We start from the raw sequence: 15,604 nt of genomic DNA, 5'->3' as shown, positions 1-15,604 counted from the left end.
GCTTAAGCCAAGCCCTTCTACCTTCCATTCGTCATGAGCCAATTGCACCAACGCTGTTTGCTTCAGCTGCTGTAAGACCCCGTCCCTGCCAGGGCCATCACCATGCCAACTCTCTATTCCTGCCCCTTACTCCATTCTGCTGATGGTACAACAACGTTTTCTGCCCGATTCCACACACACCACGCCCACCCACCCCCCCCTTCCTGGACCCTTCTTGGTGACTTTTCAGAGGCACCAGCATGCTGGTGACACGAGGGAGCACCCAGGAAGGTCACAGCACAGCTCAGGTAGGCCAGCCTCTTCACCGCATTTTTGTGCTCATTTGGCGTAACAGTGCAGTACCAGCATTCCATGCACTGCTTCAACAGGAGCAAATTTCTATTTAATCAACTGAAGTTGAACATTGAATTATATGAAAGCTGTAGATCCACACTGAGAACGGATGCTGCAGCAGCTGAGCCACTGTAACCAGTGGCACCCGGGCTCGACACTGCGACTCATGCCCTCAGTGCAGAGATGAAGCAGGCAATGTCACTTCCACCTGTAGACCAGCTAAATCTGAAATTCAATCACTTCCCTGACTTAAGCAGTTGCACTTATAAAAGCCCAGCCACAATAATCAACAGAAAAGGAGGTTTTAACTTCCAGAGGTCTGTGAAAACTTCATTATTTTTTTTTTTCCCCTAAAAAGCCTTAGGAGCAAAATGCAATGAGTCAGTTTCTGTGACAGTAAGTAATCTCTGGACACTCAACTGCATGTAATCTTCCATATTCACCCCTTCTCCTCATGCCCAAGAGGAAACGGAACAGTTTGTTCAACATGAGCATTGCTGCAGCCATCACTGAACATCACTTTGTACCGGGAAAAGCTGGCACAGAGGGGACACTGCCCAGTTTTGTTGCATGAACAAATAAATCCCCAATTTCTGCCAAAGCTGGGGTGGCCCTGAAGAGCCACACTAGGACCAAGGCAATACTGCTGACAAATTTCCATGCATTTTCACTCATTAAGCAATAGAAACTGAGTTCCAAGGGCAGAAGAGGATGTTCCATGCTGAAATGGAAACTGGTTGTCCTCAACTGCTTGTAGTCCACATCACCACCAAAGCCTGATGTTTAACTGACACACCAAGCTCTTCTAACACGGAGAAGCCTGTGTTGCCCAGTGTACGCGGGTATTCCTGCAATGCCCTACTCCGCTGAGCAGGCGGGAGGCAGAAATACAGCGGCAAGCAGCCTAACCTGCCTGGAAGCTTACAGAACAGCCAGCCTGAAGAGCAATACTGCAATACTTCCCCAGGTGCTTATGAGCCACAAGAACTGTTAGTATTTCCACACTTACATCCACTGTTAAACTTGACCAGATACAACTGAATGAGACAAAAACCTAATAAAAAAAAAAGAAAAAGGCTTTCAAGTATTTCCAAAATGGATTTTTTTTTTTACTTAGTGGAAGGATATCCCAGCAGCTCTTCTTTCCTGGAAGCAGGACCAGCATAACCTCTAAAACCAGCCAAAGCCAAAAATAATCCCAGAACAACTCCTGATTGCATGGCTCTTGAATCCGAGCACTAACCCGAACTTTAAAATCCACGTTTAAGACCAAGTCAAGACCCTACCTAATAGTTTGAGGCAATCAATAAAGAAGTAACCTCTAGTGAACAAAACATCTCATCAGCTTTGTTTGCTTGCTTTAGCAAAGTTAACCGCAGTTACCTAACAGAGACAGATACTGCTGCTTTCAGAGTTGTGTTACAGGTGCTCTGGCTGCTGCTGCATTGCCTTAGGTGATGGTTACAACAGCTGTGCTGAACAGTAAAGCAAAGATTTATTTATTTTTTTTCCCAAAATTAGAAATATACAATTTCCAAAAATGGGAGCAAAAGACAAAAGGTAATGAAAAATACTGCTGAACAAAGGTTTAATTAAAAAAAATCAGGAATTCAACAGTGCCTAAATCTTTATTTTTCATAACCTACATATTTTTTTTTCAAATTAGACAGTTTTACATTTTATGACACAAAAGGAAACTTAAATTACTGATAGTTTACATGTAAGCTTGATTCCAGTCTTAATGGAAGAAGAACAAAAACAAAAACCCTCAAGAAGGCTCCCATATTACACTTCTATTTCATGAATTGGCAGCTGTTAGGTCTCCTTAGAAATCTTCGATTGTCTGCTGCTATTAGTGTAATAGGTTACAAAGCACATCAAAATCCCTAACTGTAGCTAGCTGAAGGAGATACAGAGATAGGTGTGCACCATTACAGTCAGCTGTTGCTCCTGATACACTGTGCCACGCTCGGACAGGGGCCTTTCCACGCCAACTGCTGACGCCTTTGAAGGACCATGCCGCAACGTAAAAAAAAATTGCCGCTGTTCACAGATTTCTAAGTGGCAAATGACAGCGTCACAGTAGGGGACTGATCTGAAACAGCATTAAGTTTTAAAAGCAAGCTTTGGTTTTGGTTTTTGTTTTGGTTTTTTTTTTTTTTTAATTCCTGGAAGAAGAGTCTCAGCTCCCATTTTGACTTGTTTTCAGAACGAGAAGTATCACAACAGTCCTACAAGGTAAAATGCCAATTTTAATTACTGCGTCCCTGAACCTTTAACTGGGCAGCTGCTTTTGGGAGGTTCTTCATTTTAAAAGCCACATTTGAATCTCTCTATGTATCGTAGCAACAGTCTGCATGCAACTTCACAACTCTACTCCGAAAACTCCATTTTGTCACTGAATGGGGAAAAAAACCTCAAAATACTTCAAAGTAAAATGCAGTAAGGGTAAGTTGTATATTACACAGCTGTTTGGCATGTCACTTTTTTCTTTTTAAAAAAAAAAGCTATAAAAACCACATCCGAGGAAGGTTTAAACTTTCGTTGCAACAGACTGTTGCTGGGTAAGCAGTAAATACAGTGTATTGACCTAGCACAAATGGCAGCAGAATACATTAGAACAGCACAACACATCCCGCTGGTCTCAAGAGATCACCTTGGGTACCGGCTGAGCCCTATGCCGAGCCGTACACAGTCGCTGTGCGGAACCGCGTGCCATGGTTTGCAGCTGGTAAGCCTTTCACTTGCAGCAGACAAACAAAACGAATCATACAGCTGGCCTAAACCATACACAACTCTAGCTACCGTTTTCACTGCCACCGGGGAAAGGAGAAGCATATTGAAAATCCAATGAGAGAACTAGTTGAGCAGTTTTGGTGATGTTGTCGGAGTCCGATCTCCTCCCGCAGCATTCACAAAGTGCGCTTTTTAAACAAGAAAAAAAGAAATCAACAGATTCCAGCATGCCCTATTTTGACCAATTCTGCAGCATACAACAGGCTGGATTTAAAAGGTCAATTAGTTACCAATTGATGGTTGTAATCGGAAATTTATCAGGAGTCAACTTCTATAGTGACTTTACAGTTCTACGAATCATACACTAAGGAAAGCACTGATATTCTTGAAAGCAGACAAGTAAGCTTCAGTGTATATTTTTGTAGCAGTCTAAAGGTTTTTTCCAATTAAATTTGATTTTATTAATGACTTAAAATTACAGTTTGACTGCTGAAATTCACTATTTACATTGCAGAACACTTGAATTGGTTAAATCGCTTGTTTTCAGAGGGACTTAGGAAAAACATTTGAGGGCTTTCAAATAAGACTTTCGTTCCATTTCCCTTTTGCAGTGAAGAGGCAGAGTCAGATCAGCACACCAGAATAAAATAAGAAAAAGAAAAAACAACAAATTAAAGTAATATTCAAACCACAACATTTAGTTTATCTACATCCAGCTCAACAGCAACATTTATAATATCAATAATTTTTATCAGATTTTTTCTTTAGGGTACCTTTTTATATGTTCTGATTATTTACAACTGTACAAGCAAAGCACACACTTCCAAGTGCACATATTTAATACAGTATTGACTATTTGCATTTACAGGTTTTTCAACAATCTGAAAAAGATCAACTGTTTAAGATCTTTAAGGTATATTACAAAAACTGCTGCTAGTTCCTGTACTACAGTATGTTTACCCAGTAAGACCAGTGACAATAGATACATACTGTAACTGAGTAATTCTGTATTCCACTCAAGCTAACCCTCCACAGGGTCAGACCTCATTAACTCTAAGCTGTCTTGTACAAAAGTTAAGGCAAAGTCATTTTCAAGTTTAAATAAAATTCAAGTCTTTAAATATTGGATGGAAATAATTCTTTAAAAAAATCAGTTGTTTAAATAAACATTTTTGTGGAATAAACTGTACTGTCATAGTCAGAAGGAAAGGGTACTTCCTGCAGTTTAAACACTTAAAGAAAAACTTCAGGCATCTTAAAACAAAAATAATTTATATTCAACTTTATTAGAAACTTGCTAATTTAGTGCATCCTTGTCCTTCAGAAAGCGCATCACTTCTAAAGTAAATAAGTGTGAGAAACCTCATCCCAGAGGTAAATATCAGGGATCTCTTCCTCCACCACACAAAACAAACACCATTATCTCACGTCTTGAAAAATTTAAATCCGTATGCCAATGCTTGTAGTTACAGGAAGATGTCAACACAAGGCTGACTAAGATATGAACTCTTGCAAAGAGCACTTGGGGCAGAGTTTAAAAAAAAAAGTCTACACAGAGCACAGGGGTAACCAGAACATACAGCGCTGACTCAGTTAACTCCCTTACAAGCACAGGGAAGCTAAGGTTATCACAAGAAGGCTACAGTGCTTTCTCCTGATAACATCCACTAACAGGCTTCACCACCATAGAAGCTCACAGACTTAATTCTTTCTATTCACAATGTGCTTTGTATTTGCAAATTATAACATCACTTTTATTCTGGAGTGAGAAGATGGTTACTTGCTTGCAGTAAGTCAAAAAAAGGAAATATTTTAGAAAGACTGCTATGGTGCTCCGTAGGATTCATTTTGTGTGTGCAAAACATCAAAAAAAAAATCAAATTTTTAAAAACACTAGAAACAACTACTCATTTAACCTAAAAGTGCAAGTTCATTTGCTGACACTTAGTACAGCAGCCCAATAAAAAAAATCTTCAAGGTCACATACTAATTCATAAAATGTATCTACTTCCTTGCACTCTACACACTAGCTGCCGTTATCAGTCTTTTGGACACTTTAGATATGTACTTGCAGACCAGTTTATTAAAAATATTGCAGCAGCACATTTCTGCTTAACAGTTTAGAAAAAACTCACTATACAGAGCTTGCACTCACACAGCCACAGAGAGGCTTAATAAAAAGTTGATTTTTTTTTTAAAGACAAATATTTTACATCTTGAAAAAAAATAATCACACTAAGCTTCACCTCCAATTAAGCACCAACCTAAATGTAAGGTTTAGAACAACTATCCAGAAATATCCAGAAAAATAGAATGTTTGTTCAAGAGGGGAAAAAGTATTTCACAGAAAAATAACTTGCAGGCATTGTTATATGCCTAGTATCACTGCAAGCTCCTAACCAGCAACTCATTCTCAGGTATCCTAGTGGGAACATGGGTTTAATTTGTGGGAAGCAGACCTCTTTTCAAATCCCTCCCGGTGTTAGTTTCACTGAGGAGATTTTGGAGGGGTATTCTGTTCTTTGTTTAGGCGTTTGCCAACGGCTGGAGGGGACGATCTGCGTCCTGACTGTCTCCTCTGGTCTTTGGGTTGTCCAGGATGTGACTTTGCAGGAGGAGGTTCTCTGTTTTTCTCTATTGTTTCTGTGGGCTTTCTTTCTTCTTTCCCACACGCTACAGTGTTTGGCTTCTGTTCTTTCTGGGGTTGCAATGTAGGAGGATCCTTAGTTGTTCTCTGGCAAATTTCTGCATAACTAGGTTTTCGCAGTTCCTGTGAAATCAAAAGCAAACAGGACAGCAGATTTAAACAAAGCATCCTGAGAAAAAAAATCATTTACTGTTATGAATACAAAAGGTAAAATCGTTGTCCCAAAACACTGCTGCACTAAAATACGCAGATGAGGGCTTGAGTATGAAGTTTACAGAAACTGCACAGACAATAAGGTTCAAAGCAAGGTAAAATGCAAAACAGTATGCCAGAAAAATGGGGTACTGTGATAGGGCAAAATACTTCAGATTCAAGCAAACTAAACCAGTTGAAAGATGATGAATACTCTGGTTTAAATATCAACATATGTAGTAATGCTTCTCCCTCAAGGATACTACCAAGAAGAGAGTTCAGATAACTTGGCGAATGATAGCTCTTTATCTGGAACATTTTTGCATTGTTAATTGCGTAATTGTACCATGCAAGTAATCATGAGGCCACCAACACACAAAATTTAAGGATGCTGGGCCCACATGATTAAGTAACACTGGATAGCAATGGAAGCAATATTCTGTTAAATACATCAAACTGGATCATTAAGAGAAAGTGAAGTAGTAAGGTCACTTACTATGGCAGCCCCATTGACTTGTACCGATTTACATGCAGTACTGAGTGTGGAAGAAGAAAGCCTTTCTGTACTCTGTGTCTCTCTCTGCTGTTTATCCACAACCTTGGAGTCCCTGTAAGCATGCAGCAGGAAGCAAGGCTCATGAAAAATGAAACTTCAGGACAGATGAACGATCTAATAATGGGTCTAAAACTTTATTTCAGCATGACTATAAATTATAGCTATAATTTGCCTAGCACATTATGACTAACATTGCATTTTAAAATGCTATCAAATATGACACAAGGTATTCCTGTAGAACTTGACATTACCTGGAATTTGTGACATTCTGATAGCATTTGGTTATTCAGTTCTCACTCCTATTACTGAAACACATCAATTTGATTTACAGGTTCCAAGTCAAGTCTTACTGAAAACTTACTTTATTGTATGGACAACAGTATTGCCCCTCAGGAACATTGGCTTTACTCTCTGCTTCAAAGCTATCTAAATACAAGACAGTAAGGCATTCATTCAACTTTTAAATACTTGCAGAGACTAAAACACAACACTAAACTTTTCTGTCTGCTGAATGACTGTTATGACTGAATTGCTATTACGATATTGTTCAGCAATGAAGCTTTATTGCCTTTACTACAAGTACAATATACAACAAAATGTTACTTCTTTCATTGATTAAAATTTTAATAGCTGTTTACAGTGTTCCACCTAGCTTTCTGATGAGAGAAAACGCAAACGTGATTCAGAGCAGGAAAATTATAGTCATGTAATTAAGCACTTACTCAGAAGACTGGGATGGCGAAGGAGACCTTTCAAACGTCCTGGGCAATGTAGAAGAAACTGGCAACAACGGTTCTCGAGGAATTCCCGACGGAATAGTGTTTGTACTTGCATCCACATTGATGTTCTGAAGGAGGAAAAAAAGGCACAGAAGGGCAATCACAATATCCAAGTAATATGGTTTGCCTGAAAATTAACACAATCAGGGAACAGTTTACAACTTGATTTATAAAGGAAAATTAACTATAGGAAGATACAGAAGGATCCAATGTATGCATTGTAACAAATAAGTTCCTTCCTTTACAATTATTTAGAAACATAGTCATAAATCACACACTACGTCTCTTCCCCCAAAAGGTGGAAGCTTAGTTCCCTTTGGGACATACCTGGATGACAAAAATCACATCTTTCAACCTGGGAATTTTGCACATACTGGTGACAAAGCAGGCTTGGCACCCATTCACATAACCATAGCCTATTAAGACAAAAGCCTCCTGGAGTTATGCACTAAGAAGTGTCTTCTTCAAAGCTCTAACTCTGCATCATACCAGTAGCTGGTGCTAAAAAAACCCTAACCTTAAAAAAAGTTTTGCAACCTAGGATATGACCATCATTCAGGAGTCCTTATGCTATGGTGTGATTTGCTGCCAAGCAAAAGACGCTTTTTCCATAGCCCTCCGAAGATTCTACTAGTGCCGAAGTGATACTGTGCTTCCACATAAAGGCCAAACAGGTTCAAGATGCACACACGCATTTCAATTGCCACAAAATAAGAAAAGAGAAAGACAAGGTTGTACCTTGAAAAAAACTATTTTTGGCATTTATAACCATTTTGTTTGTTTTAGTAAGTGCTACATTCTTTGTATTGCTTCTGGCCTGTCTGACTCTAGAACCAGAACAGATTCTGGTAAGCAGAAGGGAGAGCAATGGGAGAACACAGGCACAGAAGGAACAAGATAGCTGCGCCCCTTTCCCCTAGCCCAGCCACCACTCAAAGGTCATAAAACATAAGACTCCTGTGGTTATTGTTATAAAGGAAAATGGTATTTGATGACACTGTTGTAGATCAGGTAGCATAGATTATTGCAGTATATCTAAGCCTAGTTTTACTCAAAGCAAAAGTAAAGCCACAAAGGTGGACATTTAGAAATAAAAGAACAGCTTCTATTTACTCGCTATAATAGCGTATGCGCAAGTTGCTGAGCATTCTGGCCCAAGTTCATCAAAACTTGTAGGTACGTGGTTAACCGTGAGTAGCTCCAAGTCAAACAGATATGCAAGTGCTGTTCTAGGCCAAGACATTCAGCCCCTGATCTGACACCGCTGCAGTTCCCTAGTTAGAAAGCGTGGCATGATTAAAACTTGCCATTCCCCAGAGCTACAGCTAGAAGAGCACCACAAAACAAAGATACAATGCTTGGACAACATCTGTTGGAAATTATACAGCCTAAGTTGACTCAGCCTCTGTATACTGGACTTGTCCATCTATAAAACAAGAGTAGCAAACAAGAGTAGCACCATGTAACTCTACTTCAGCACTTGGTAAGGCTACATCAGGTGACATGAAAAAATGCTGAGGTCAAGGTGAAAAGCAGCCTGTGTACATTGGCAAGATTCTAATGTTAACTCAAACACCTTGTAAGAGAACACAATCACTCTTTGGAGTCAATTGATGTTATCTTATTCCTTATTAACACCAACAAGGAAAGAACGTAACCCCTTTCTTCCACACAGTGGTACAGGCTAACTCATGCAAGCCAGAAAAATAAATTAGGAAATCAAAGGGAAGCTTTTTAATGTGACAGCACATTGCGCTATCATAAAATCTCAGTGCCTGACTGATATTAACACTGCCTCTACAAGGGAGAAGTGTAAGTTCTTTACAATAAGTACAGTGCAAAGCAAGTACTAGATTTGTAATGGGAGGAGCGAGTGCTGGAATTGTATTTAAAACCCAAAATATGATAGTCAAAACCACTTCAGAAATACTAAGAGTTAAAATAGTTTAAAAATAGATACAGCATGGCCAAGAACAGACTACAATCCAGAGTAGGGGCTGACAGTAAGTTAAACACTGCTCTTATGGCACTGTCCTGCACAGTCCCCCTAAATGCAACCCTGGAACGTAGTTGTCCCTATTACACTTGCAGGAGACAGAACAGATGGTTTGTCTGTGCAATCACTGCTTCGGGTGCAGGCTACCCTGCCGCTTCCTCTTTGCTTTACCAGGAAGTACCCTCCCTACCCACCCCTAGTATGTGGGCACCAAACACAACACTTCTGCGACAGACTGGATTTAGAGACAAGACACAAGAGAGATTCTGGCGTTTCACCAGGTTGCTTTGCACTGCTATATGCAGGGGTTAACTTCTTCAGTTGTGGTACAGCTAGAAAAACACAAGTTAAGTTAGTGCTAGCAAAAAAGCCAATATAGACTTCCACAGCCTGGCCTGTTCCATAGTGTACAGGGTTACGAGGCTTGATAGAGGAGAACACGCAGTCACTCACAGATGGCATGGTAGAGACAGTTCTAAGAATGAAACCTATGAACAGCTACTGAACGTTTATTTTCAACTGGATCTCTACTACATCTAGAAAGCAGTGGTTGCCAAGTCATTTCTGGAATATTTTTATCTTTCCAAGCAATATGACAAGACAAAGCTGGGATCCAGCTGGTTTTGGTAACAGTTCTTGTTCCAGGTATGAAGCCTAGTGTACTGAGATTATGTAGGCAGCTTCTTTATATTTCAATGCTTAAAAGTTTGTCTCTCTCACTTTGAAGTGTTGTATATACAACTCTGAAGTCTGACTTTCAAACAGCAGGAAAATTTATCATCTATTTTTCACCTGACTCCATCAAAAAACCTTAGGCAATTATGAACAGCAAAGAGTGTATTTTCTATTCTCTGGTATTAACATCTACTTTTACTGGGGCTCATATTCCACACCATTTCAAAGAGAATACCCAGCAAATTCTAAGGTAAGTGAAGAAGGCAGCAGCACATCATCTGACAGCTGTTTTTTAAAAGCAATTCTTACGATCCATGTAAAACCACACATTCTTTCTATGTGTAAGCCACCAAATTTGAAGAGCAGTATGCAATTCTTCATTTTCCCAACAAAAACGAACACTGGCTACTCACTCTTTCTTTTGACGTTCCTATTACCACACTGGACAGTCTGTTTTCAAAAAGGTCTTCGGTCTTTAAATTGCCAGCAGCCCCGGGTAATGGAGGAAAGCTAGATAAACCCAATTCAAAGCTAGGAGATGGAGGTTTTGGGGGTGGTGGAGACTGTGTTTGGCCTCTCTGGAATAGAAATAACATGTTGAAGTTACTGCACTGGATGACAGAAGAGACAGACATGGGACTTTAAACTGTATTTTGCATTTGATTTCTATCTGTGAAGCCCCATCCCACCTCCCAAGAAAGCCACACAGTACTGAGTAATAGATGCTTTCTTTTTCCACAGTTGCCCTTAAAATATTTAACTATTATTTAAATAGGATGGCATAAGCATCCTTTAAAATTTCATATGCATAAGCTTTAGTGATACTGGTATAGTAAGAAAAGCCTTCTTGCTGACCCTTCCTTCAGGACAGGCACACTGACACAGAAAGGAAAACAGACTGGTTTAGATATCACAATACAGTAAAAATAAAAAGCCCATTTATATGTATTTGGTTACATTCTAAATAAAACACAAGAGTCAACAAGAATCTTGTATCATGTTCAGATATATTAAGAAATAGCAAGACAGCATGCCTTGCATATAGTGTAGACAATGACAATTTTCATCTAATTAATATGAATTTATGTGGTCACTTTGTAAAAATGTAAAGATAAACGTCAACTATTTCTGAAACCAGGAGAATTTTTCTAACTAAATCTAAGAGAAAAAACAATGTCCCAGGGAAAAGAACATCAATGGGCTAAATGCAACTATTCTGCACTGCAATCAGACGTTCAGGAGTTAAGGGTACCACAATTAAAATCACTGAGGACTGCTTGTAAGGATCTGTAAGCTAAATTCTATTTACACTGAAAAAATCCCTTTTGTAATACGCTGTAACTGAAGTTACCCATTAACTTCATCTACATCATGTAAACAAAGAAATAACTGTTTCATGACTGTGCTCAGACCTGTGCTAAGACGACCTCTGCCACAGAATACCAAATGCAAAGCAATCTTTGAGACAATTCCTATTTTGAAAAGAAAAACATGGGTATATAGCCAAGATGGTCTGAATGTGAGAACAATGTTTCTGGATAAAAAAAGTGTTCCATTACTTGCTGGTTTTTCCCCTTCCTTCTTATGAAGAGCAATAGATACAAAACTCCCCCCGAGGTCTTTTCACAAACTATGGTTTATGTCAAAAGAAGTGTGTGTCAAGAGGGAAGGAGGAAAAGAACAAAGACAGAAGCAAGAACAACTGCAGCTCCCAGGACTGCTACTGACCCAGCATTACCCTCCAGAACACAGTTTAGGAGAGCTACAGCAATGGAGGCTGCAAGTCAGATCACCTGCCAAAGGGTCATGGAGAGAGACTACACTTACCCAGCTCAAACTGCAAGAGCAAATTGTGTTGGTTTTTTGTTTGGTTTGTTTTGGGGTTGGGTTTTTTTTTTTTTGAACAGTTCTTCAAATCACAGCACTTAGTTTTCTTAAAGGGGACTGAAGTCCTGCAACAGATAATGCTTCTGTATTTGTTACAAGTATTTTAAGTAATACAGATGAGTCCTAAAAAACCCCGACATATTAAGAGACAAGTAGCATTAACATCTTAAATTAGTGAGAACCGGGAGGACTCACAGATTTTAAGCTGCCAACTGCATAAAATTTCTCAAGTCAACTTGTTATGACAAGTTAAGTAATTGGCTTAGGCCTATAGCCTCAGATACAGTCTGATCAAAAATGTTCATGCTCTCTCTCATGCAAGCATGCATACTCTCTATAATATTTCCTTTAAAAAAATAATGGAAAGAAGTCATCACTCCATTCAAAAACAACTGGCTGTAGTGATGTCCTATATACATTATCTAATCACTACAGCATCACACAAGAAATAGGATCCTGGATTCAATTATTTCTACAGTCTAAAGGGGTTGAATTTTAATCTTCCACTTCAGAGTACGTTCCTTCCACAGTTGTGGGCATGCAGCAGGTCTTGCCTCGATTCAAGTTGCATCACTGGATAGTACAGACTAAAGATTCAAGGGCCAGAAGAGACTAGAAGGAACCTGGCTGCACAGGCTGCAACTAAAGCCTGGTGCTGGGAAAAGGGAACTGTGGGTCTCCAAAGAAGTCACGTTTACCAGTTTTACATTCAAAGTTAAAATAACCTTTCAAGTCAGCCGAGCTTCTCTGCTCAGTAAGCATTTCCAAGGTAATCCTTTCGCTCCAGCCACTTACTTATACACCTAACCTGTACCACTTCCTTGTTCTTTCCAAGACAAAAGAAAGTGTAGATGGAAAGACATCAAAGAATTCAAGCAGCTTTTAAAGGGCAAAAGAAAGAAGTATTGGGATTCCTACATGTAATCTGATCTCACTGAGCTTTGAGAAGTTTGACAAGAACTAAAAGCAACCAAAGGGAAGGAACCACTTGTCTTTCCAAACCTTGGTGCTCCTTTAACCAAGTCCCCTAAGGCTACCCAACAGCAGGAGCCACAAATGCAACTCCAGACCTTTAAGAAAGTGTTATGGCTCATGTAGTGGGGTTACTTTGCAATTGTAACACAAATAAGGAAATAATCCAGTTCAACCTCATGAACATGCCACTTGTAGCAAAAATGAATTGCAGAGGAGTGTCTGGTTTTATCAAATCAACTCTTAAAGTCCTATAAAAACATTACTTTTTCTTCTACACAATGTCTAGTCAGCCTTTTCAAGTATCAAGGCTATTTAGGTATTCACCTTGAATTTAAGTTTACCAAAACCATATCACTTCAATAGTGTCAGTACACCCTTAACAAGTGGTACTTGGAGAGGCATTTAAGAAACAGAACTGACCACTTACTAACATTCTAGCTATACCTTATGACACACGGACCTATAAAATGTTCAACATCTACATGAACAACAATCAAGTATAAAGTGAACTTTAGCTTCGCTGTTTAACTCTCCCTGAACATGAATACTGGCATGCTGACAAAGTAACACTAAGATGGAATTTTTTTAATGCTACAAAGAGTAATTAACGTTTTTGACTTTTGCATTAATGGACAATCTTCTCTGAGAACCAAATGCAGTAAACTCATGTGGCTAATGAGCTGCTGTCTTCAATCAACTGGGACATACAATTGCTTGGGCAATAACTTATCTCACCTGCTACTCCATATATTATCCATATTATTGCCTTGTTACCCTACTTTTATTATAGATTAATACAATCATGAACACTCACTGTAAACTTGTCCTCCCTTTTCTTTCGGTAGCCATATGAGTTTTTCCTAAGGGAAAGAAAGCAGTTATCAGAACCTTGCCTATAAATGAATGGAAGGCAGTTGGTGAAAACAGGAGAAATTAATTGAAATTGCTATTTCATCCATCTTCATTCTAAATAGGTTATTAAAAAATGTTTTGGAGAAAAATTTCTAGCAAGCTGTCACTAAAATATAGCACAGATTTTGTACAAGTCAGCATACGAATATACTGGTTACAAATAATTCCTGTGTTAAAGGCATGTCAGTGCTAATTACATATAAGGCTTCAACAAAACCTTTCAATATCCAAAGTAAAGGTTTTAGTCTTTTTTTCATACTTATGTAACTTTGGAAATATGGTTAACTATTCTCAATTCAGGTAAAGCCCCTGGAAAACGTTTTCAGTGCTTCTCCCCCAGCCCTGCTTCAGGTAAAGCCCCTCTAAGCAGCAGTTTAAAGTTTGCAATGCATTCTAACTTGGTTTCAATATATTTTCGAAGTTTTCTGTTTGACTTTTAATATTCTAAATGTATTCAATACCAAAAAATCAGAATATAAATTTAAGTACTGACTATTCCTGTACATTTTTGTAGTCTATAGTATGAGAAATCTTGTTCCCTATTGTCCTTAATTATACTTTCATCCACTAGTTATAAAACACAATTTGGCAAATTAAATTTAGAAAAAAGTATTACAATCCTTGCTCAAAACCCCCACTTAATTTTGCAATGATACAAGTCTAACATAAGATCATCTGCTAAAACTCAAGTTCTTTCAATTCAGTAAGTCACTCAAAATGTGATTTACTTGCAGACACAAGCACAGCCATCATTAAAGAAAGCTGCACAGTAATTTTATAAAGCACTCAGAACTGTACTGTATTTAAAAAATTCCAAGATAAGCCTGCTAAATTCTCACATTAATATCAGTGCTGCCAATGTTCAACTCCCCAGGTGGGCTGTTGTTCTTTTAAAACTGCATAACAATAGTTTTTTTCATGGAGTGTTTGCAACGCTGCTTTTTCATTACTTTTTCCTCCCTCCATACCAATCCATCTTTGTTGTTATAAGTGTCTATTTTGGGCAAAATCTTGATCTTTCAACTGAAAAAAATAACAATGAGCACTGCTAGTACAGGTTCAGGTGCACAATCTACACTTCTGAACGATGGAATGGGCAGAACTGCTTCATTGAAGTCAAACCATTAACATGCAAAAACTTTCTTAAAACAGATGAAGGAAGGATAGAGGATTAGATCTCATGGCTGTAAATTGTTCACCAGTTGCCACCAATGATTTTCATTGGGTAGGAAAGTATGCAAGTCCACTTTGCATTTGTTCTATATTTAGCACTTTCTCTGAAGCAACTTCCAACACTTTAACATTGAGGAGAGACAGTCTCAGTTTAAAATAGCAATGAGAACAGTACTAGTACCACACCTATTTACTAAAAGTGGTTTGGAAGCAGCAATACCGGGTTGTTCAGAGGATGACTACAGAGTATACTCACCTCCCTCTACCTAATCCAGGAGACGAATCAACGCTGGTCTGTTCCATCCGTCCAGTTCCTACTTCCCTCTTGGTATAACTCGTAGTAGCATTCTGCATCCGTGTCCTGTTTTGTCCCGGCTGCCGCGTCTGTGGACTCCTGACGCCATTGATTAAACGATCAGCAGAAAAGTTGAATATTGTAGGACTGTCTAGAAGCCCAGGTCCCCTTTCTGCACTGGGTATTGTATGTCGTATATGAGACTTGCTAGGATTCCTACAAATTCAAAAGTCATTTCAACATACGTACTATGAGAGATCTTCTGAGGCCTAAGTCTGTACACAGAATTCAGAAGCAGCGAGATCTTTAGTCCTTTATTGCGTATTTCATTTATAAGAATGATAAATATTCATTTTAACAGGTCATGTGACTCAAACCTTTTCACTGTCTATTTTCAACTATGGTTTTACCAAAACCTACTTGAAACTGAAAATACTGTATGAATAAT

The 15,604-nt window shown here is 38.8% G+C and overlaps 1 protein-coding gene across 5 annotated transcripts in view; it reads right to left on the bottom strand.

Moving 5' to 3' along the window:
- Positions 1-1,960: 1,960 nt before the first annotated feature.
- Positions 1,961-15,604, bottom strand: part of LARP4B (La ribonucleoprotein 4B) — a 38,451-nt gene continuing 24,807 nt past the window's right edge. For 3 of the 5 annotated variants that reach the window (XM_035896807.1, XM_035896809.1, XM_035896808.1), the window contains 6 exons: positions 15,118-15,372; positions 13,591-13,636; positions 10,328-10,492; positions 7,187-7,311; positions 6,405-6,516; positions 1,962-5,839 (listed from right to left, as the gene is read on the bottom strand). In XM_035896807.1, coding sequence (XP_035752700.1) covers positions 5,558-5,839; positions 6,405-6,516; positions 7,187-7,311; positions 10,328-10,492; positions 13,591-13,636; positions 15,118-15,372 — 985 coding nt within the window. In that variant the 3' untranslated portion in view covers positions 1,962-5,557. Of the gene's footprint in view, positions 5,840-6,404; positions 6,517-7,186; positions 7,312-10,327; positions 10,493-13,590; positions 13,637-15,117; positions 15,373-15,604 lie in introns of all 5 variants that reach the window. The other 2 variants (XM_035896805.1, XM_035896806.1) reach the window with 2 other exon arrangements.

The sequence above is a fragment of the Egretta garzetta genome, unplaced genomic scaffold (assembly GCF_000687185.1).
Source record: "Egretta garzetta isolate BGI_Z169 unplaced genomic scaffold, ASM68718v1 scaffold6, whole genome shotgun sequence".
NCBI classification, from domain to species: Eukaryota; Metazoa; Chordata; class Aves; order Pelecaniformes; family Ardeidae; genus Egretta; species Egretta garzetta.
This window is presented reverse-complemented; position numbering and strand designations above follow the sequence as displayed.